Source organism: Telopea speciosissima, chromosome 9 (genome assembly GCF_018873765.1).
Source record: "Telopea speciosissima isolate NSW1024214 ecotype Mountain lineage chromosome 9, Tspe_v1, whole genome shotgun sequence".
Taxonomy (NCBI): Eukaryota; Viridiplantae; Streptophyta; class Magnoliopsida; order Proteales; family Proteaceae; genus Telopea; species Telopea speciosissima.
The window spans coordinates 55,220,388-55,244,918 of record NC_057924.1 but is presented as its reverse complement, the minus strand read 5'-3'; the positions used below and the strand labels follow the sequence as shown (position 1 = coordinate 55,244,918).

Here is a 24,531-nt window from a genome sequence, read left to right as displayed (position 1 = left end):
GCAGAGGTGTCTTTTCATATGAAGATGAGAAAAATAGACTAATGGGAGTGCTGACATAGACCGCACTCTCGAACAGAGAACTTTCTCCCAAAAGATAAATATTTTAAGGGTTGGCATTTTTTGCGGGGAAGCATGACCCCTCCACAATGAAAAGAGCGTAGGTTGACATCATGGGGGTGGAGTAGTCATTTTGCCCTTTCTATGTCTGGACGTGGACGGTACACTACCCCATAGAGAACGTTTCTCCATATTTTACTGAAGGGAAAAGGATGCCCACACTGTCATTGTTGAATCTTTCTCTCGCCCTCTCAAACACATGATCAGATTTATAAGTAAGCATTTCTTGTAAAATATGAGCAACACCAAATCCTTTTAGAGCCCAAACTTCCATTTCTTCTACCCATTGTCCCCCCTGCTTGGCTCTTCCTCTAAGGGGTTGTTGTGTAACAAGTTCATAATGTCCACTGGAACGTCCGTGGATTTTATCATCAATTTGATGAATTAATTTCAGGACATAGGACTTTCCTATTAAAGCCATAGAATAATGTGTTAAGTTTTAACCAAAAGGGTGATGACGATCAACATATCAATTTTAGAAAATAAATACATAAGACTATAAGAGAAAGGTTTCACACACAATGAGCTATATGATACAAGATTTGATCAAAATTTTTGATAATTATTTACATGTTCTCTTCTCCATTAGTCAGGGTCATCACATCAAGTCTCCCTTCATAGGACAGTTAAAATTACAATAAGGGCATTTTTGGTATTTTATTTTTTGGCTTATTTACAATGATACCCCCTTCAACTATCTTATTCCTACAACTTTATGATGTGTAGAACACTATTGGTACCGAGCAAAACTTCCACCAATCAAAACCTTTTCTTCAATAAAATCTGATGTGATGCCATGTGGCACTAGACTAGAACCAAAACCGATCGTTTATGATTAAATCGAATCATACTGTATAAAAATGATTCGATTTTGATTTCATACATGAATCTGAGACGTTAGTTTCAAGGTATCTAATAATCAAAATGACCTTATGATAAAAATCCACCAAAATTAAAGAGTAAAGTGATCAAATTGCCCTCATCTTCCTCAAATTGTTTAGGATTTGAAACTAAAAATCAAATAAACGTTTGGGGAAAATGAGGGCAATTTGATCACTTTACTCTTTAATTTAGTGGGTTGGTCATTAAATTTCTTGAAACTAACGTCTAACATCCCAGACTAACGGATTGGACACAAGTGTTACAAAATTTGGAAAATAGGGATGCATTTGAAAATAATAAAAATTCAAAAATACATTTGTACGTATGAGCAATTTAAGAGGGGCATTTGAAAAAACAAACCCCTTCTGATTTTGATTGATTCCTATTCGATTTGATTTTGATTTCACATTGTCAAAATGTAAACCGACCCAAAATAGGATTGAATAAACGAAACCGATCCGATTGAGATCCTATCTATAACCTTATCCACTACCAAAAATCTCATCTTCTCATCACCCACTTCCACATCCCAAATCCGAAACCAACCATAACCAACAATTTTCCTTCACACATCACAAACGAACCTTTTCTTTCTTCCAATCACAACCAATCAGCAATCCTTCAAATTTGTTATCTTAGAACAGATAAGAAAAAAAAAACTAAGGGGAGAGTGTGAGTGTGAATCAATGGCCTCTACCTCATGTTTCCTTCACCACCATGCACTCTCCACCCCCACTAGATCCTCTTCACAGCGTCCTGTGCCAATCTTCAAGCCCACGCAGCTAGTCTGCAGGGCCCAAAAGCAGGCAATCCAGGATGATGATGGCAATGCCGCCGTCTCCCGCCGATTGGCTCTCACAGTTCTAATCGGTGCTGCGGCCGTCGCCACTAAAGTTTCGCCGGCCGATGCTGCTTATGGGGAAGCTGGTAATTTGTAAATTTAATTCTTCATCATCATCATCACTAAGACAAAGTTTTCTTTCACCACGCAGTGAAGGTGCGTGGTGAAGGTTCACCACACTATTCAGGGGTTTACAAATCCTGTAGAGTTTTAGTATGTTCTCCAAAATACCCTCTTGATATCCTCCCACACGCATCTGAAGCCCTACGCCCATTCACCGTGGTTGAAGAAAAACTCAATTATTATTGTTATTATAGATATTAGCTTTGATCAAAGATTTGTACAAGAAGATTTTGAGAATTGACCATTTCTAGTATGTGATACATTCAGTGGCGGGAGCTGTAGCGTCCAGCACAACTAAACAACAGTAAAAACAGGGGTAGGGTGGTCATTTCACAGGTGGGTCTCACCTGGGCCCTACAAGTGAAATGACCACCCAACCCCCTGTTTTGGGGTGGTTTCCATGGGCTGGATGCTCCAGCTCTTGCCACTGCAGGATAGGAGCCAAATCCGTACACTTTTTAAAATATGGGCACCTAATATTTTTTGACTGAAATGCCCTCGTCAGTGATTAAATGGGTTTTGGTTAATTGCAGCCAATGTGTTTGGTAAGCCAAAGGCAAACACTGATTTCTTACCCTACAATGGAGATGGATTCAAATTGTTGATTCCAGCAAAATGGAACCCTAGCAAAGAGGTTGAGTACCCTGGGCAGGTTCTGAGATATGAAGATAACTTCGACATCACTAGCAATATTTCGGTCCTTGTTCAACCAACCGATAAGAAGTCGATCACAGATTTCGGCCCACCGGAAGAATTTCTTTCTAAGGTAACTTCACCAATAATTTCTTGTTTTTCTCGATCTTAGAATGCGAAATCGACCTAGAATGCATTCCAAGTTTTGCATACAAAACACAACCTCCAATTCTCGAATATATTCTAGGATATAAGCAGGAATTTGAGGTTGCAACTATGCATTACTTCTATAACCATCATGCTTGTTTTGAATTTTGGGACTTATTTCAGATTGGGAAAATATTTATATCCAAGGGTAGTTTTGTAATTTTTATAATATGACCTAATAAGGTCCGTTTGGTGATGATGTTTCAGCTATTTGTTACCAAGTAAAATAGCAAAAAATTGGGTTTTTACGCTAACTACTATGCTATATTGTGACTGTGCAGGTGGACTATTTGCTGGGGAAGCAGTCTTACTTTGGCAAAACTGATTCTGAGGTAAAATTGCAAATGAGAAATATTATTGATAATAATTCTATTCTGCTTAGAAGATCAATCAAAGTAGAATCACATTTTAGAGATGAACAACTAAACAATTATGACTTTAATTGTATGAGATTGTTTTTGTTTTTAGGGTGGTTTTGATTCTGATGCTGTTGCAACTGCAAATATATTGGAGACTTCGACGCCGGTGATCGGTGGGAAACAATATTACAGTGTAAGTGTTTTGACGAGGACGGCGGACGGAGATGAAGGCGGTAAACACCAACTAATTTCGGCGACGGTGTCGGATGGGAAGCTCTACATATGCAAAGCGCAAGCAGGAGATAAGAGATGGTTCAAGGGAGCAAGGAAGTTTGTTGAGAGTGCTACAAGTTCTTTCAGTGTTGCTTAGAGAATATAAATGTGGGTATGTTTTGACTTAAAATTTGTAAATGATCAAAAAATGTTATTAGGGACTTCATGTTTTAGTTCAAGAAATTCTCAATTTGAGGGAATTGACTAATGAGAGCTATATACATGATTAAACCATGGTCATTGGCATCAGAATTTTGAAATAAATGCTATGTTTCAGCTTTTTGTATTGCATTTCAGTAAAACATTTTCCCCTTTCTCATTCTTATACAATTTTGAATTGATTTTTAATAAATCTTGTAAAATATTTCATGACAAAACAAATGAAACCTAAATGAAAAGTTTTTATTTTTATTTTTTTAAATGTGACACATAGAAACATTTAATAAAAGAAAAAAAAAACTCTACACGAGACTGTGGCCTAGGCCAGTGCTCCTATGTTTCTATCTCTCTCCTTCCTTGTAAAAAACATCATTGCCCCTTGTTTGGGGAAGGAGAGAGATAGGCACAGGGAGTGCTAGCGCAGGGAGCACTAGCATAGGCTCCCGGATAGAGAACCACTTCCTTACAATAAATTAGGAAAAGGGTTCTCTAAGCCTACATCATTTCCTATACCTTCTCACAATGATTTTTTATCCAGTTTTTTTTTTTATAGGAAAGAAAAAAGAAATAATAAAATCATGGGTAGAAGATCGCTGCCAGGTTGCACAGACCCTGCACAAGCACGAGGCCAATGAGAGTGCATGTAGGGGCATCAAGGGGGATTTTTTCATTTTAGGGGGCATGGTGGTCATTTCGCATGGTACTGTGTATGGGCATGGGCTACACACAACCTAACAAGGATATTTTTTCCTAAAATCATATGTGCAAGGGCATATGAAACACCTTAGGCTCAAAGATACTTTTCCTAATAAACTGATATGAAACATCATTATAATTTCATTAGGACTAAGTTTCTCTCCCTCGCGTGGTGAATGGGAATATTTTCAGCCAATTTACGGATAAACTGCCGGATAGGAATAATGAAATCCAGGCCTTTGAATTTCAGTCAACGTATTAATTAAAAATTTGTATCTTCATATATACATACGTTATAGTACAGGTGTTGGTATACATTCTAAAACTAATACAGGTATCATTAAATTCGTTAAACCTAAGCAAATACAGGGACCATAATACAAAAAGGTAAATGGTATAGATACTTAACACATACATAATTGAGCAGGATAATTATAAAAATCACAACCTATAATGATGGACTTATAATGGAGCGAGCAGAAAATGGAGCAGATAAAAATACCTATAATGATACCTTTTCAACTTCTTTCTTTTTTACCCAAAAAAAAAAACTGTTTTTTTTCTACAACTTTATGACGTGTACAACACTAGTGGTACCGAACAAAAGTTCTACCAATCAACACCTTCTCTTCAACAAAAATTGATTTGATGCCACGTGGCACCACTCAAGACCTCTATAACCTTATCCACCACAAAAAATCTCATCTTCACATTAACCACTTCCAGATCCCAAATCCAAAACCAACCATTTTCCTTCACATCACAAATGAACCCTTACTTTCTTCCAATTACAAGCAATCGGAATCCTTCAAATCTGATAGCTTAGAACAGATAAGAAAGAAACAAAGAATTAAGGGAGAGGAGTGTGAGAGTGACTCAATGGCCTCAACCTCATCTTTCCTCCACCATCATGCAGTACTCTCCACCCCCACTAGATCCTCTCCACACCGCCCTGTGCCAATCTTCAAGCCCATCCAGCTAGTCTGCAAAGCCCAAAAGCAGGCAATCCATGACGATGACGACAACGCCACCATCTCCCGCTGATTGGCTCTCACAATTCTCATCGGTGCTGCGGCTGTTGCCGCCAAAGTTTCGCCGGCCGATGCTGCTTATGGGGAAGCTGGTAATTTGAATATTTGTATAAGAAAATAGGGACCTCAACTTTGGGACATCCCAAGAACTAGTCGGAGTAAGCAAATTAACAACTCAAACAGAGGGACAAGCAAGGGGATGGGGCGGGGGGAGCTAATCCGAAGTCAGGGAGAGATGGGATCCATGGATCCCTCCAAATATTAATGTTTCTCCCATATCCCATGATCCAAAGCAAGCTCCCTAGCCAAAAAGCCCCTGCCTTTCAAAATACTCTGCCAAGCCCAGGAAGGGTAGGAGCTGGATGCGTATGGAAAAAGTTCTCATTTGAAAAATAGATATTGCTGAAGAGACGAGCCCATAGGGAATTCTGGTTCTAGAGGATCTGTCACCTTAGCTTTGCCAAAAATGCCAAATTCTAGATGAGAAGACCATAAAATCCAAGCCCACCATCCAATTTTGGTAAACAAAGGGTATCCAAGCAACCTAATGAATCTTCCTTTCGTTCTTCTATTCCCAAAAAAATCTGCATTGCTCTTTGTTCATTTCATCCAACATGCCATTTGGGAGCTTGACATGCGACAAGGAGTAGGAGGGGGTGGCAGTCGCCACAGCCTTCAACAGAACTTCTTTTCCTGTAGATGATAACATCTTTCCCTTCCAACCTGCAATCATGTTCAAGGTCCTATCCTTGATGTCTCGGAAGGTGGCCATCTTCCTCTTACCCACAAGAGAAGGGAGCCCCAAGTATGTCCCTGGAAAGGAGATGCTCTCCACCTCAATAATTCTAGCAAATATTCTCCGGAGTCTAATAGGAGTGTTTAGGCTAAAGGAGGCCGAGGCTTTCTGCAGATTTATAGCCTGACTTGACGCTTCACAGAAGAGGCTCAATGGGTTTTTGAGAAACCAAAGAGAGCTCAAAGAAAGTCTAAGGAATAGCAAGGTGTCATCAGTGAAAAGGGACTGGATAATTTGTGGACTACCTCTTCTTATACCAATGCCTTGAATATGGCCTTGAGATACTGCAGCTGAGATTAGTTAAGTAAGACACTCTTAGCACAAAATGAACAAGGGGGAGAGAGGGTCACCCTGCCTCAAAACCCTAGATGGAAATGAGAGAACCCTTCTGCATTCCATTAGTGAAAAAGGAGTAAGATACAATACTATCACACTGCTCAATCAACCTAATCCACTTTTCATAGAGACCCAACTTCAATGGCATAACATAGAGGAACTGCCATTCAATCTTTTCATATACCTTCTTCATGTGTAACTTGAAGGTTGCCAAGAGCTCCATCTCAAATGTTATGCCTTTAATGTGGTCAAACATTTCATGTGCAATAAGAATATTCTCAGAAATACTCCATCCTCTGCAAAAACTGTTGCTAAGGGGCAATGAAACATCATCCTTAAAATTTCATTGAACTAAAACTCACTTTTTTTAAACACTTTTTATATTGTTCCAGCTGAAATTTGACTTATGAAGTGGGTATGAGATCCTTCATCACATGGACCAACCAACGTCTACATCAGGATGAGGAATTTTGAACTTTTTACAGGTCAAAAGTCACATTGGTGACAATGAGAGTTTCTATTACACAAGATGAAAGATAAGAAGAAAGCAATGGCTGTAACTGAAAATCAGATTTAACTGCTCCATGGGCCAGCCAATGTACAATGAATACTCCCACATTATTAACCTGCACTGCTACATGGATTATCTGGATCCCGAATGGGTCTTAAAAATGAAGGCAGACCCAAGTAAATCTTTGATAATTTTGATGAACAGTTAATAAAACAGTCAGTAATTTGAGCCGCAGGTCTGATAATTTATCGGGTCCCCACTCCCAGTGTGTCATTGGTCTTTAGATCCGACCCACATCAAATTTTATCTCAGTACCAGTCGTGGAAAAAACCTGGATACAAGGACCCTTCTGATAATTCCAGGTTCAAGAAATTGCCAAATTGCAAAGTCATAACCTAAAATGGGTGTTGTTTTATCCTGTTTTGAGGAAATCCAAAGATTATTTCCTGTGGCTAAGTATGTAATTTGAAGATTGCTGTGTGTGCTGAACAAGGCATTTGTTCATGAAAATGCCTCCTAGTAGCAAAATATGTTTTGAAAGGTGAAGAAATAAAGTGTGAACATCATGAACTCCTAACATTTTCAAGAGTTATATAATAGGTGATCTAAGAATATCAAACATTCTAAAGCCCAGGTAAATGCATTTAAATGTCATAGAGTTGACGAGATGAAATCATCCAATGCTTTCATGAAAGAGAAATTCAAAATGAACATAATTATCAGCTTATTATCATTTGTGCTTTCATGAACAGCACAAAGCTGAATCATTAGGACTATTTAATGGGGTTCCTCGCCAATCTAGACTTCTAGTCAAGTAATCAAATGGTAAACTGCTATATAGATACTCTAGCTATGGTCTACGAGACTAGAAACAAAGTTGAATTCACCAACAAAACTCGAAATTTGATGATTGAATCAGTAGATAAAATCAACAGAACGTATTGACCTAGATGAATAGTTACAACCTGCTTTTGGTATTATTGGCTTCAAACAAATTACATAAATAAATTACAGGGGATCTTGAAAATAAACAGTATCACCCAAACCTCACCAAAAATATTAAAAAAGTAAGACTTATCCAAAATAAGGAATGTAGACATGCCTCTTCAACAGTAAGACCAAAAATTTTGCCTGGAAGGACAAGATACAATCAACACTGGATGGATTAACCACACTGGAATCATCGCAAAAAAGAAGATTAGTCTCTCCAGACTGACAATCAGGTTAGTTCCTATGTACAAATTAATTATCCAATTCCGCAATTTGGAAGTGACTAACACTTCTTTGCTTTTGCATGTAGGACCAGACTGACACTTCTCCTTCAGCAAGAATATCACCATCATATGATACAATCAGTTGCAGCAAAATGTAGGTCACAAATGTGAAATGAGCTATATCCCAGCATTGGCCTCTAGATCTGACAATTTAATTAATTTCCTAATATTAGAACACCACCATCTACTAATCAATCCAATATTAAATTCTCTGAATAAAGAATTTATTTTCTGGGTGTATCTGAATAAGAAAAAAAAAAAGGGCTTTCTCATTCTTATTGCTTAGTAAGAAGGGTATATGGGTAGATAGATAACTCTGCAAATCGATTGTAATTTATGCCAATAAAGACTGGACTCTAAACTGTAATTGTTCACATTTTTTGCCTTTTCTTTTTCCCCCTTCCCTCCATTTACATTTCTTTTTTTCTCAGATATAGGTCATGGCATACCTTATGCCAATGAAAATTGCCATATACTCATAAAATATTCTTTTCTTTGCTATAAGAGTGTTGGGGGAAGGGTTCTTTACGGACTGGGATGACCAGGAGGAGTAAGATGCATCTATGCAGGAATTCAAACTTCAATCTGACATCTGATGCAAAAGCATTGTAATGCAGATCAATAACCCAATACCCCAGAATTAGGATTTAGAGAATACGACCTGCAAGTAGAACTCTAGGGAAACAGAATAGATATGGAAAACTAAAGACACAAGAATGGGAAGAAACTAGATGATGTATTACTAGATGGCAGAACAGGATGTAATAACAGCGAATATACAGAAAACAGAAATAAAGCAGATATTTAAAAAGACCAAATTCGAGTAACTATAAGATAAATCGAATATATCAGAAAATACTAATCTATTGCACTTAAACCTCAAGTCAAATGTTCCTGATAATCAGCTCTTCAGTTTGAGTAAATATCCCAAATTTCTCTCATGGTTTGTGGGGTCAATGGGACTGATGTGGATAGATATGCAAAACAGGGCAGAGGCATGGAAGATGATATCTGATAAACTAAGTCGAGTAAGTTCACAGAATTAGAATATAATGATAACACAATTAATTGACTATGGACTATGAGAACGATAGGACTAGTATTCTAACAGATGCGACAAACAGAAAATTGACAAAATAGAAGTAAAAAAACCAGGGATGCCGCAGGTATATAATGGAAATTAGAAAACTGACCTGATGATTGAGGAATTGAACTGAAGCAAAATAAACTAGAAGATGGGGATAGAAGAGCAAGATTGGCCATAACTTGAGAATCCATCAATCCACCCAAGCCCGCTATGAATCCAAACAGCTGAACTGAACCGGAAACTTATTAGTATCTATAGACTTTGAACAGACTAACTCCTAAATTGCTGTCCTTCTCTAAACTAGAATTCAACAATCACAAAGGAAAACATCAAAACAGACCTGGCACAATTGCCCATTGGCAACTCCAAATAGCACTAGGACTTGGAATCTACTTCATGAAATGACAGAGAAGTAACTACGACTCTTTCATGTACTAGGAGACTACTACTAAGACTCCAAACCAAAGAATAAGAAAAGAAACTGACCCACAACTTGACTACCTAAATTCCTGCTAGAACTAAGAATCTACCCACATGCTAGTGCTTCGTTATTTTCCCTTGGCTGACACTGCCTCAACTGAATAATCTATGTATTCAATTGCCTATGCATTACAGTTTAGCTGTTTGGTTGATGCTATATAATTTGTTAGGAGTCAAAAACAAAAATTTTGATACACTCATGGATACATATGAACTATGACAGATCACTGAATAGCTGGAAGGGACACAAAAGAAGAAAATAAAATGAAAGATGATGGCAGCAGAAGACATTGTAGCCAATGAAATCATGAAATTCAGAGCAGGGAAAGAGATTTAATGATGTAGAATGGCCCTAGAGAGACAAATTGACAGTCCAGAAATTTAAGGCAGCACCATTAAGTAATGAATAAGGATAAGAACTAAAGAACTAGAGACAAAGTACTGAATAAGGGTAGTTCAAGTTTTATGAACCAACAACCGAATGAAGCAGGGCAGCATAATTTGATTGGGCTCAGTAGGCTTCATTTTAAGTCCTAAATGGGTCATATGGGTTATAGGCCAACTATTTTTGGGGACTTTATTTTGATGAACCAATTATATGAGTCCAAATATGTGGGGTATCAGCCATGCATGAGATGCGTCTTTTGTTAGAATCTAATTAAGCTTTTCATTTCTTTATTTAGTCTCTTGGTGAAGCAAATTAGTTTCTATTTTGTTAGCGTTTCCAGAAATTCTAGAGGAGTTTGCATTTTTTTTTTTTGGTTTCCTTGGTTCCCAAATTGTTACACAACAGGAAATTTCTATTTACAAATTTACTGAGTTCCTAAGGAAAGATTTAGTTAGTTAACTTGGGTCCAGTTGAGTAAGTCTAAAATATATGCCATAGTATCTATCGATTTTTCACCCCAAAAATAAAGTATCTATTGATTTGGTGGAGAGTTGAATTAAAGAAAGTTGATTTTCAGTGTTAGCAACTGGTGAGCATTCTGATGCTACTGTTTTATCTTTTCTACCTAGTCAATCTCTTCTTCTGGTTCTTCTTTCTTAAATCTCTGTTAGTTCTTCCCCATCTTCTAGTTCACCTACTTCTCTTATTCTTCTTTCTATCCTCAATCAATGTCTGGGCAGGAAAATTGCTCAAGGTTGTTTGTGATCTCGGTAGAAAAACAGGGCTTTCGATCAACATTTATGGAAATGGAATTAACCATAGCTCTTTCAGACCCCTACTTTGTCTCATCTCGATCTGCTGTTTCACTCGTACGAGTGTGAGTTTTTCTTTTCTTTTTTTACTTCTACACAGATCCATAAACGTCTTCTTTTCTCTTCATTTCAGTCCACTTCTGTTGAGCACAGGATGCATTGTGCTAGTGTTGTAATTGTTGTCAACACACTCAGAAAAAAACAGAGCGTGCATAAGTTGACTGAGCAAACAGTGCAGTGAGTTGACCAAGAATGCAAGAGCATTGAGAGGTTTACCAGTGTCAGGTGAGCAACTTGATGAAGGTGTTGGCCAGTTGTACGCTTCTGATTTTATGGGCTGACATAGTTGAGCTTGGTTGACAGACAAAGCAATATTGATGGCATGACATATGGTCAGCTAGGCTAGAAGACCAGGGTAGCCATGTAATAGTTGCACAATCCTCATTTGCATCATATACAGTTGTCAATGCAGTGGGCAGCAGCTTGTAGATTTGTTGTTCATGGTGTGTCAGCGGTTGAGCAGGTGATGAGAGGCTTGTTGTTTTTGGCATGGTGAAGTGACAGTTGTAAGCCCTTGAGTACATGAGGTGTGTTGCCAAAGGGGAAGTGGTGTTGCCGAAGATGAAAGATGCAGTTATGTGAGGAAGAGTACAAGTTTGTGTTGGACCAGTAACTTTACAGGTGCTTTGAGATGTCCTTCACTGGGATTTTTTGAAGCCCAAAACTACAAAGCTCTAGTAATATGAGTTGGCTTCACAATGCCTCAAGAATCTGGTCAATCCGAGCTTGGATAAGGGAGCTATGATCTCGAATGCAGATGTCGTGCATGATGCCCATATTCTGTTCAGTACACGATACAACAGTTTCAGGGATTTTTTGAGCTGTCCTTTAGTTGGTTTGTAGGATCCGAAAACATGAGAAATGTAGAAACTTTCCAACAATTTTTTATTAAATCACATCAATCCAGTATCAGACTGGGAAGTTATGACTTGATCTCTGGGCATTGCGTGTATGCTTCAGGTAGCAGTTTCAGCATTTGCATCAGATTTTGGAACCCATGCACTGAACTTGAGCTGAAGGTGTAAACACGAAAGTTATTGCCTTTGAGCCATCTTTCATGTGGAAAAAGAATTGGGTCAATCGGAGATTAGACGAGAGAGATTCGTCTGTTTAAGTGGGAAGTGTTCAGGCATCCGGCTTCAGTATAGCTGATTCTGTCCAAATGCAAAAGTGAACAGTAACTTCTGCAGAACCCAGTTTTTGCACATACATCAACTTGCGATGCTTTTTTCAAGGTCTTCCTTGTGTCTTGGTTGAAACTCAAAACATGTGATAGCTTCAAGTCTACTTTCATATGACTCATGATCGGCTCAATACGAGTCCGATCAAAGAAGTTATGATCTTTAATGTGAATGCAGCATAATATGACCAGAATACTCTGTTTGCACAAACAGTAAATTGTGGTGCATTTTTTTGAGGTAAAATCTCAAAACATGAAAGTTGTAGAAATTCAAGTCTTCTTTCCAATGCCACCAGAATCAAGTCAATCCGACACCGGATGAGTGAGATATGCTCGTTTTTCCGATAGTGCGCAGATGATATAAATCATGGTTTGACTTGGTCCGATTTTAGTTGCATTTTTGGGTGCTTTATAATCTAAATTTGAGTGTTGTAAACACTGAAACTCCCAAGAGAAAAGAAGAAAAAGGAGTCCCCCCACAAGCACATGTCTACTTGAATAATCAAGTTCCTCCCATCAGAGAGTTAGTTGAAGATTCCAATGACCATCAAAGTTGCGGTTGGTGACTCAGACCTTCCTAGAGTACCAATAATTGAAATAGAGAAAGGGTATTTTTGTACTCCGTATGTCCTAGATCTAGGTTGATGTATTGTATACCTAGACTAGCTTGTGCTTGCATTGTAGGGCAATCATTTATAAGCTCATTCTTGTTTATTGTACTGGGGTGTTCAGTGGGTGCTGGACAAAGGGGTTGAAGCTACCTAAAGTGAGGCATTGTAGCGCTCCTCCTAGTTGGTACTGGGTAAATCAGGGGTCGAAGCTCCTTGTCACTTGTAGCTGACTAAAAGAGTAGTGTATTGAGCCCCATTTGAGGCATTGCTCCATAGATGTAGGCATGTGCCGTACCACATAAATATCTTGTGTTGTGGGTGTGCTCTGTGGTGGCTGTTTGTTGTTTATCTTTTATCTGCATTGACTTTCGTGAGGTGGACATACGTGTATATATATTTTTGTGCTACCTTGTAGAGACTGGTCACTGACCAGGTAACCCAGCGATTGCGAGCTGTGGTTGTGTGCTTGCAGGATGGTTTGTGTTTGAATGTGAAATAAATATTAAGGGTAAACAAGTATATGACAGAGCAGCATAGTTCATTACGAGCCAGGGAAGAACAGTTAAGTCAGCTAAGCAACAAAAGAGAAAAGACTTTTTAAATCACTGATTCCCCCTCCTCTCAATGACCGCCATTGTTCAACACCTTCTTCATAACTTCTCATATTTTCAATTGAGATTGCTCCCAATCTTGGTATATCAGTCTGTAGCATAAGAAAACCATCAATTCCAACTGATGAACCTCATTTTAATTCCCTTTTTACCACCTGACATACCCCTGACCTGCTCTATCCGAGAACCACAATAAATGCAATTGCACTCTGTTTTCTTTTAAGTTTTCCTCCATACTTTAGTCTTAGTTCAACCTAGTCTTGTATTCTTTTTCCAAAAGAAAAGAAGCATCTGACAATTTAGCAGAAGAATAATTAATATCAAAGGAACATACCTGCAGTACCCAGTCACTATTCATGTTTCATAGCATTTTCTGCAGTTGTTTTTCCTGTAAAGTATGATTAAGTTTATAAGTAAACAATAAAGTACTCAGAAACAAGATTGAAATTAGGAATGTGAAGAAAGACCAAAAAGAAATAAAAAGAACACAGGACATCTCCAAAGAGAGTCAGGGATGAGGTCAAGATTTTGATTCAAAACAAAAGTTAGTCTCCATTTTTTATTGAATTATAGAGAAAACAAAAGAAAGAAAGAAGATAATCATGAAGATAAATTATTCATAAAGAAAACAATAGTCCAAGAAATTTATGTTAGATAGCCATCAATGCTAACAGGAACTACAAAATATTGGAAAAGAAAGGCAACCGAAAAGATACTACAGAAAAGACAGAAAAAACAGATGGTTCCCAATTCCATATGCCCAAGTATTTGGTCAACCAGGTTACAAATTTCTCCCTCCTTCATAATTGAATTTGTGAAAGATGTAATGGTATTCAACTCAGAAGTCAGATCAACTCAAAAACCTACAATTGAACTTCTGAAGATGTAATGGTTATTTATGTAAAGATGTAATGGCCAGACAAAAACTTTTGAAGATGTGAGTAAATGTAAAATGTTGGAAAGAAAAGTTTAAAAGAAAGATGGATAAACAAAACAACAAAGCTTGACACTAATGGATCCATTGAGTGTTTCAAAGAAACACTAGTTGCTACAGGTTAGATATAGGCTTATGATTCTAATTGAAATTTTATGTCTAAAGCCAACCTTTCTACAATTCATTTTTCTTCACATAGTCTGTTATTGTATGTTGATATACATGTTATAGTCATTGTTATAGTCCTTACCAAACAAATCGAATTTTTGGGATAAGTGGTTGTCACATGGTATTAGAGCCAGGAAGTCAGGTGTTTGATCTCTGGTAAGTGCGAGTGGTTTGTGTTGCATGTTGTTGTGCCCCGACGCCTTGTGCCCCTTGGTGCCATGTGATGGCACCACCACATGATGGTGTCATATGCGGAGCCGTGCATGGGGGTGGGAGGGGGGCTGCATGTACCGGGGGGTTGTTATTGTGTGTTAATATACATTGTTTTAGCCCTTAACAGCTCCAGCTTATGGAACAATGGTTGTAACAGTCATGATCAACAATAATTGGATGGTTCAACAACAAATGCTAAAAAAAAGCTTTCGTAACAGGTTATCAAAGAGACCATCTACATGAAACAACCTCTGTGCTTCTTTTGAACTTCCAAATCATGTATGTTTGTTGAAGCAAGCTCTTTGTGGCCGAAAACTAGCCCCTTAAGCCTGGATTCAGCACTGTTTTTATTTTTACTTGGGTTGAGTTTATTGTAGCCAGACTGAGACTCTCTCTCTCTCATTGGCAAATGCCAACAGAAAAAGAACTGTATATAGCCCAAGTATAACAATAAAAAAAAATATCTTGAATTTCAGGTTCTAAGCATAATTACCTGATGATCATGCCTACTTCTATGGGTCTAAAAATGAGTAACCAATTAACTAATAACAGCGATTGCTTGATTATTAGGGTCCAGATGTAACTTCATTCACAGTCAATAAATGGATGTGCTGAAGAATTTTGCTCTTAGACCAATCTAGAATATCTGCAATCCATCAAGTACCCAGCAGATACCAACAAATTAGATGAAGTATGGCTTCAAAAACTTATTCTTAAGCTAATGAACTATAACATAAACCTTTGAATCTCTTAACATATAGAAACTCTTTTGTATTCTAAGCTATCATGCCTCAAGATCTCACAGGCACCAACAACCTCCAAGGAATCACTAAATCAATTTCATTTCTTGTCCAAGCAATCATCTGAACATATTTAGCAAAAGGCTAAGTTGTACTTGTTGCATAGTCTGTATTGCCACTACCATTAAAAAGTTCAAATTTATTGAACGATACGACAGGTGACCAGTAGGTATTGGGTATTTACAAGGTTGGATATAGAAACAGATGTAACATCTATAGGCTAAAAATGATAGGAATCCAAGCGCTATGAGAGGAAGAAAAAATAGCATGAATTCTGTATGCTTTATATGGTTAATTGCCGTAGGTCATTCTAGGGTATTTAAATCATAGGCACACAATAGGAGTCAAGTTTAGTTTTGTGGTCCAGGGATTGTTCTGTAATTAAGTACGAACAAGGTTATAATGGGGATTTTCAATTTGTCTGTAGGCTTACTACAACATTTTAGCAAAGATTCTGAAAGTTTGTTATTTAATGACGCAGGAATCTTGAAACCAACCCCAATTAATGGGATAAAGCTTAGTTGAGTTTATATGAGCTGAGCTTACCCAATTTATACATTGAAAGCAAAGAGGCAACATAAAATCAAGTCCCAGTCCTACCCATATTTTATAAGAAGGAGAGATACAAGAAACAGGGAAATGAAATCTATAGAAAATGTCATGATACCATGTGATAAGCCGGCAGATAACATCTGATCTATATTATCAATACGCCGTTGGATTGATTTTAAAAGTGAGTTCAATGACGATACTCTCTTACGAACACCTGAAATCCTGGCTGCATGTTGCATGATGCATGGCAAGGGTGCATCTTCTAATAGTTGATCAAGCTCTGCCAACATGCAAAGTGGGAGTATGTCACACAAAACACAATTATATTTCAGCAACAATAATGCTATAGTAGGAAGACCAGGAAACCACAATGAAACAAGAGTTTAACTTACACGAAGGCACGAAGCAAGAAGTCCTATAATATCATCAGCTAAGGAAACATACATATAATTGTAACTTGGACTGTCAGACAAGTCAGGAAAATGGTTGCTCCATCTGTTATTTGTCAGGTTCTAGCCTGTACTATGATCAAGGTGCAGTTTGAAAATTATTGGGTATGGTTTTCGTTGCAGGGATATGAATTATGTGATATTGGTCAAAATATTTCAGTTTGGTCAACACTAGAATCGGCAAAGGATCATAATGGAAAATGCAAAGAATTTGGTAAACCCAAGATGATACCTGTAAAGTGACAAGAAAAAACAGAGAGACTATAAAATACACAGTTGATCAAAATTATTAGTTCAACTGAAACGTGCATTTAGACCAAAAATAAAAAAAAATTTAATGAAAATCCACAAAGGAAAAGGTTTATGTCGCTCAAATTTTAGAATAAGTTAGAAATTAATTCTGCCACCAAACTTGACCTGTCTACACCAAAACAAACAAGGCAAAGATTCCCTGAACGGCCAGTTTTGATAAGCTTAGTCGCACATCCCAAATATCTACGACATGGAAAAATGGATGGAGCACAAATCTTGTCGACAGGTAGGCTCAATGACCCTGCCTGCATGCCAAGTTTCAGCATAGGCAGAGTTCACCGTGTTGCAAAATAAAGCTTTGAAAGTCTGACTAAAGGATGATGCATTGATGAATATGGACAGATGAAAACAACAGTCTACAAGGAGGCATGGACATAGATATTAGGTTATTTGATTGCTTTTGAGTCTGAAATATGACACGTGGCTAATCCATAAGGCGTATAACTAATCCACAGGTCAGATGGTTAAAAAAGCAATTGTCCACATGGCTTAAAATGGTGGAACATTGGATGAACCTTTTTGAAATGGACCATGTAAATGAAATTTTGGAAAACAAATATTTTGGGAGATTTAAATAGAATTGAATGATACCACATGGAAGGATGATTTGGGAAATCCAACCGTTGAATAGGAAGGGCATGGTGTAGATGGGTTACATGTAAATTTTCACAGCAAAACTCGATCATTTACCAGCCATGGATTGCATCTTTCTCTTCTATTTTAAGCCATCCATTTATTTTCCAAAATATAATGGATCTTCAAAGCTTTATACTGCCACATGACTTTGATTGAGTTCAAAATTGACAGGTAATCAAGGTATCATTAAACATAGTAATACACAAAATTTGGGACCTAATTGATCTGCCATGTGGCAGATATTGGATCCGACCACCTAGCGTCCCATGGTCAGACCTATTTACTACCTATTCCTGGTGTATTATGCTTTACGAGAGTAGTTTGCATGTATCCTAACCTTATCCATACATATCTTAATCGTATCTTGTGTCTCTTAACGGCTCCTTGAAACCACCATTCCAATAAGCTGACCGATACTGATATTTAACACATTGGACGTAGCTAGGTTTTCACGAATACCCAATTTCATGGGCATTGAAGAAATTTACTGAAGCTATAGAAGCTTAGAAAGTGTAGTTAAAATTTTGAATCAGGAAATAACTAATCTTTGGTAGAATTGAGACAATTTAGTGATCCTTCAGGTTTTGGAAAGCCTGTTGTGTTCAGAAATGGAAAAATAGGGCACAAGAACTACAGGAATAGGAAATTTTACTATTGCAAATACAGTTCCCATACAACAGAACAAGGATCACCAAAACAGAGAATTACGTCAAATTATAGAGTAAATAACTCGATGCAGAGAAATCAGAATTGTCTGATTTTCTGGTTGAGTGGTTGTATCTAATAACAGAATAGGTCTGGAAATTCTCTCCGAAAAAAGAGAATCATAATAGCTTGTGAAAACAAGCTATTCAGAGAAATATCTGAAGTAAAATATTAGCTGAACATAGGTGGAAAACAGGGGTGATGCAGGTACTTGAAGAATGGAGTAAACTGACCTGTTTATGATAGAATAAAGTAAAATAAGAGTACAGATCGAACAGGCTAGGAATCCACCTGAAACCCTCTTGGAATCCACCAAGAATAACTCTATGAATTCACTCAGACAAACATGAAATCCACCGCAAACCACAGTTATATATATATATATATATATATATATATATATACATACATAAAATTTGTGGGTGAGAGACCATAGTCCACTACATCTATATATAGATTTCATAAACTGACTCCATAAAAATCCTAAAAAGATTTGAATTCGTACTTCTACTTTGAATAGCCAAAACAGACTATTAGTTGATACCCCCTACTCAAACTAATAGCAGTACTAGAAACAGTATTCCAGCAGTTCAACCTCAGCAAAACAAATCAGAAATTCAGAGAGAAAATTTCCAGGAACTAGTATGCAGAATTTGAAGCAAAACTGCAGTATTCAGAGAAATATCTGAAGTAGAATAGAACCTGAATGTATGTGGAAAACAGGGGTGCTGCAGGTACTTAAAGAATGGAGTAAACTGACCTGTTTATCAAAGAATGAAGTAAAATAAGAGTACAGATAGCACAGGTCAGAAATCCACCTGAAACCTCCTTGGAATCCACCAAGTAACTCTAAGAATCCACCCAGACAACCATTGAATCCACGCAAACCACAGCTCAAAAAAAATAAAAAAATAAATAAAAATATTAAACATTAAATTTGTGGGTGAGAGGCCGTAGGCCACTGCATCTATATATAGATTTCATGAACTGACCCTCTAAAGAACAGAATATAGACTTATAATGAGATCTGGACTCAAATTTCTAATAACTCTAATACTTAACTTATATAACTTTTAACATAAAAAGGACTTAAATAATCCTATCCCACAAATTTTGATTAAAGTTATCCTATTTGACTAATCTTGTAGTCCTAGGTCCTACCCTTAGTTTAGGACAATCAAAGTGGCCTATTATAACAAAACCCAATTAAAGTGAGCTATAAAAAAACCCCTAGGACCAAGGCCAACACACATATGTAACCCAACTTAAGGCTTAGTTCCATTAAAATAAGCACACTTTTGTGATTTACCCATATCATTTAAATAAGGAAATAAAGTAAGAAGAATTCAAATTTTGGGGTTTCCATTAGAATAAACTAACAAGATTGTTTGGCTCCCCCCTCCTCCCCTTCACTCTCGGACATCTGGAGCTCCCTCCCCCCTCCCCCCCGGTCACCAAGGTAGAGGAGATAATTTCCTTTGGCTCCCCTCTGCTACAGGCACTCTCAGCTCCCATCCTACTTGGGACCTTGTAAGGCACAAAGATCCCACCTCCCCATAGCACAAGATTGTTTGGTTCAAAGGTCGCATCTGTCACAGCTTTACCACCTGGAGAGCCCTCTCCAACTGCCTCCCTACTCAGGCTTTCCTCGTCCGCCGTCATATCTAGGTCCTGTGGGAATATTCAAGTATAAGGCAAAAAGAATAATCCCACATCGGATATGAAAGGGGATGTGGGTTGGTTAAAAGTTACTTGGGCACCCTCTCCTTAACGGTTAGCTTTTGAGGATGAGACCCAAGTTCTTAACAAGTGGTATCAGAGCCGGGGCATGGAAATTCCCGTTTGGCCGAGGATTTTCAAGGTTTGATCTCAGGCTCCACGTCATCTCCCGTGTGGAGGGGGAGATCGGGATCTCAGGCTCCACGTGTTTGCCATCCGCATGTAAGGGGAGATTGTTGGGATATCTATGCATAAAGCAAAAAGAATAATCCCACATCGGATGAAAGGGGATGTGGGTGGGTTAATAGGTACTTGGGCACCCTCTCCTTAACGTCTAGCTTTTGAGGATGAGACCCAAGTCCTTAACAGGTTTCCCCCTTCTTGCCGCCTTTGTTGGAATTGATAAGAAGACTTGGACCATCTCTTCTTCTACTGCCCATTTGCCGCCGCTATTTGGAAGAAAGGTCTGAGTCATTGCTGGCCTGGCAGAAGAAGAGTGTTCCCTCTCCACATAGAATGGCTCTGGATCGACATGATTTTTGAAGGGAAGACTATTTGTGACATCGCCAGCAAGTAGCCTTCTGTGCTGCTATCTCTCACATTTGGATGTGGCTCAACCTTCGGAGATGGACTCTAAATTCCCGCCCTTTTGACAAGATTTGAAACACCATCTTCTTTGAGGTTTTCACCAAGCTTGCCTCCCACCCCCCCCCCCCCCAAAAAAAAAAAAAAAAAAACTGTAAGCGATTCCCCAAGGAACAGACTCATTGTTGTCTCCTGGAGTCTTCCCATTTCCCTATTGCAGCCGGCTCCCCCCTAACCTAGGCTCGCTTCTACTTCTCTTTTTTTGTTTGCCCTCGGACCTGTATATTCCTTCTTTCTTTCTCGTAATATAATTTTTCTTCATCCAAAAAAAAAAAAAACTAACAAGAACTACAGCAATAACATGAAGAAAAAGAGAGCCAGACAAGGTGATAGATTAAAAGAAGCTGACCTCTATTACAGGGCAAAGATTAGAGATTCACCTATTCTCAAATTAGACAGCAATGAGGTCAGCATGGAATCACATCACACAAGTAGATGGGGGTGTGGGGGGGGGGGGGGGGGGGGGGGGGGGGGGGGGGGGAGCCCAAACAAGGACAGGACTGAGTTAAAGCATCCTTCCTTTGCAACTCTAACCCTTCAGGCCCCCGCAGGATTATTCAATTCCATCACAGGCAGATCTTACAGGACTAGACATCAGTAAAAATGTCAACTTCCGAGGCATCTGTAGGTTGCCATGAACATCAACATCACATGGTACTAATGTTTCAATGGCTGCATGAGATTTTGAAACTCTCTAGAGTCCCATCAACAGAGCCATTTCAGACCATTTTTTGGGAAAATCATTGAAAGAAATACATAATAACAGCACAACAAGTACTTTGACCCTTTAAAGCATCTTATTCAGGTAGTACATGGATACCATCTTCATCATATCATGCCTCAACCACTTCCTTAACAATTGATTTAGCATCACATGAGGTGGTTCACTCTGTTGTCTTGGCAGATAGTCTATACCCTCTGTTGAGCCCCACAAAAGTACCACTTATCATGGCTTCACTCCAACAAAATGGGAAGGGCAACATATGTGTTGGAAACATCACTAGTAATGATTGAACAGCCCACACTGACAACTTTCAAGAAGTAGTAGGGTCAATCCATCAATATTATGTTACTTTCATGCTGGTTGTGACTCTAGAGAAGTTGTTTAATGAATGCAATAAGAACATTAAAGCAATGGACTAGCAGTTTTGTGTCATCATGGTGTAAGTCCTGGCCATTGAGATTGCATAATGAAATTGTGCCAGCACAACATCTGAAGAAAATCAACATCTTCAAATTTAGTTTCCAGTCTTGATGAGAAAATTTCCATTAATTACCCCGAAATAACCCATTTTTATTGCCTTATCAAGACAAACACCAGCCAACCTACAGGGAGACATAGAGATGAGCAATTCAAGTTTTGAACTCAAGCAATGAAAATTTTGAACGATACAGTCTTACAAACCTCCCACAATTCTATTTTAGGAAGTAAAAAAAAAAGACCTTAGCTGGGTAGTCAAAGGACTGAGACTGAAACCAAGCCTCGTGTAGTTAGCAACCGCAGCTATCCAAATGTTGGATCACCTAACTCTGAACCAGCCATATTCTGAGAATTGCAAAACACCAGATGATCCTAAACTTCCAACGAATGGGCTTTTTTTTTTCTTAATACGAATGGACTTTTTTTTTTCTTGCCAGTTTTTCTTGATATGAATGAAAAGAATGGTGAAACATTAATCTTACATTTGAAATACAAGGAATGAAATCGATTAATGGAAGTCCAGATGTCCAGGCTCTGAAGCTAAATTTGGAAGTCTAAACTGACAAGCATGCATAATGTGTAGAAAGCGGAACTAAGATTATGCCAAATTCCACCCAAAAGGGCAATTCGCCATAAAATAACCCCTCACGCCCCCTTCCTAAATTTCTGTCATATGCCATATGCATAAACAAACGACAGAGGTATAATCCAGTGTTCTATTAGAATTTTATGCTTTCAAAAGTGAGCTTGAAGTTGGAATTAATTACTTTATGTTCCATTCAAAATTTTTGTAAAGGAAGATGTGTGTAGCCCACCTAAACAATCAACATGCAATTTCCAAGCATGGAAGCAACTAATCAGCTAAGCTAATTGCTTTATTGCATTTAAATCCTCTTGATCAAATAAAAAATATAAGGAAAATAAGTATAAGAATCTCTTGAATGTCATACACCAAACCATTTAATAAAAACAATAATTCAAACGAAAGATAGGAGACAAGTGCAACCAACATGCAGCAACAAAATCAACAAGAATATGATTCATTCATTTGTGTGTGGGAAACAAAAACTACAGATCAATCGAGTCCCCTCTGTAATTTGAGGTAGGCAAAATTACTGAGTTCTCTCAATCTACATGTAAGACTCAATTGATCAAAGAAACAACCTTACAGAAAAAAGCCTACGGAAGTCTTAAACATCGAACACAAAATCAATTGTAAGATTAATTAAGAGGGTGGGGGGGAAGGGAAGAAATCTTCAAACTTAATGAATTAATCAACATGCAGATCTCAAAATCAGAAGATAGAGTATGACAAGGAAGAATACCTCTGGTAAGTCGATCAATCGCAGAACAGAGCTGGTCCTGGCTTTTAGCCGCATTTTCAGCTTTACAATCAAAATCCTTAATCAATGAACCAAGCAAAGAAGAAATCCCTTTAGCCAAAGCCTCTGAACTCTGAAGACTGAGTTCAGATTCCGCAACATTGGAAGCAAATGAGGAGGAAGTGGAAGGCTCGGACTTGTTCTGAGTCTCTTGACTAGAAACAGCATCATTGTTATCTGTATCTAGGGTTTCCGAAGGCCGAGATTGCTCAGGAGATAGATCATCTGCCGCCAAAATTGGTGTTGGAGAAGAAGAAGGGGAGTCCATAATCACTCGGAGCTGGTTTTACTGAGTAGGTTTGGAAGAGAAGAGAGAGAGAGGTTGATGGCGTTGGGTTTGGGGGGTTGGGTTTAACGGTTAAGTCATATGGTTGTTGGTGTTCTTTTTGAAGCAATATGCTTGTTTTTTTTGTAAAATTGGTGAGTTTATATTAATAGAATAATGAATATATGGGATTTACAACCTAAAAATTTCTTCCCCTTGGCATCTTTGCGTATTAGAGGGGAAAGGGCCTCGGGAAGACTTTCTATACACAGATGGATCTCTTGGTAAGAATGTAGAAATCTCACCAAGAAATTAGCACAATTATTGGTTTCTCTAACATGATGAATGAATGCATAACCCTAAACCATTCACGCAATCCGTTAATATCATCAATCAACCTAATATTGTAGCATGGAACTTGGAGCTTGCACGATTTTTATCATGAGAGGTAGGGAAGTTGGTGTTAGAATAAATCGATCCGAATAGGGACAAAATCCCAAAAGCCATGATCTCCATAGAGCGTTCAAGAATACAATCAAATAAATGATAGAAAACAGGAATAGAACCACCAACTTTGTTTCGCATCCATAGTGATGATGATTGCAGCGAAAAATAAAGAACAAAGATCTAGGTGCTTCCTCTCTATTCCCAAAGTAACTGACTTGATGAGAATACCGAATGCGCAGGGATGACGAACACTGAATATCTCCCTCTCTTTCAAAAATGCACTTCTCAATAGCAATTGAGAATAATAAGTTGTGATAGGTAGAGGGGGGACCTAGCTCTCTTTATATAGTAATCCCTATAAGGTCTGACTTATCACAGTCCCAATAGGAATCTATCTGGCCCACACTAAGCCAGTCCACATTAGACTTCTAATATAACTTAATGACCCCACTTTATTAGACCAAAACCCTAATTAACCTGGTTTAGGAATTTAATTATGTCCATATGAAATTTTATTAGAACTAAAATTTTAACATTCTCTCACTTGGACTTACATTAAATTTCTTATTTTTAAAAGGATTTAAAATTAGTTTTGACCAAAACAAATCACAAGCTAACAACTCTTTAAGAAATCTT

General features: G+C 38.0%; 2 protein-coding genes and 1 long non-coding RNA gene across 4 annotated transcripts; 2 read left to right on the top strand and 1 right to left on the bottom strand.

Annotated features, from left to right (window-relative positions):
- Positions 1 to 1,618: 1,618 nt before the first annotated feature.
- On the top strand, positions 1,619 to 3,637 carry LOC122640546 (oxygen-evolving enhancer protein 2, chloroplastic-like). The gene is made up of 4 exons (XM_043833768.1): positions 1,619 to 1,926; positions 2,497 to 2,729; positions 3,085 to 3,135; positions 3,272 to 3,637. The coding sequence occupies exons 1-4, from the start codon at positions 1,686 to 1,688 to the stop codon at positions 3,530 to 3,532; spliced, it is 786 nt and encodes a 261-aa protein (XP_043689703.1). The 5' UTR covers positions 1,619 to 1,685; the 3' UTR covers positions 3,533 to 3,637.
- Positions 3,638 to 4,898: 1,261 nt separating this feature from the next.
- On the top strand, positions 4,899 to 18,124 carry LOC122639311. Of its 2 annotated transcripts, none has more exons than XR_006329497.1 (3): positions 4,899 to 5,413; positions 7,047 to 7,051; positions 18,113 to 18,124. It is a non-coding gene; the product is annotated as an uncharacterized LOC122639311 (long non-coding RNA). The 2 variants fall into 2 exon arrangements; XR_006329496.1 differs by lacking the exon at positions 18,113 to 18,124 and adding an exon at positions 14,712 to 14,724.
- On the bottom strand, positions 8,793 to 23,511 carry LOC122639310. Its single transcript, XM_043832136.1, has 4 exons — positions 23,127 to 23,511; positions 16,250 to 16,414; positions 13,802 to 13,855; positions 8,793 to 8,913 (listed from the first exon to the last, which is right to left on the bottom strand). The coding sequence occupies exons 1-3, from the start codon at positions 23,449 to 23,451 to the stop codon at positions 13,818 to 13,820; spliced, it is 528 nt and encodes a 175-aa protein (XP_043688071.1). The 5' UTR covers positions 23,452 to 23,511; the 3' UTR covers positions 8,793 to 8,913; positions 13,802 to 13,817.
- Positions 23,512 to 24,531: the final 1,020 nt, after the last annotated feature.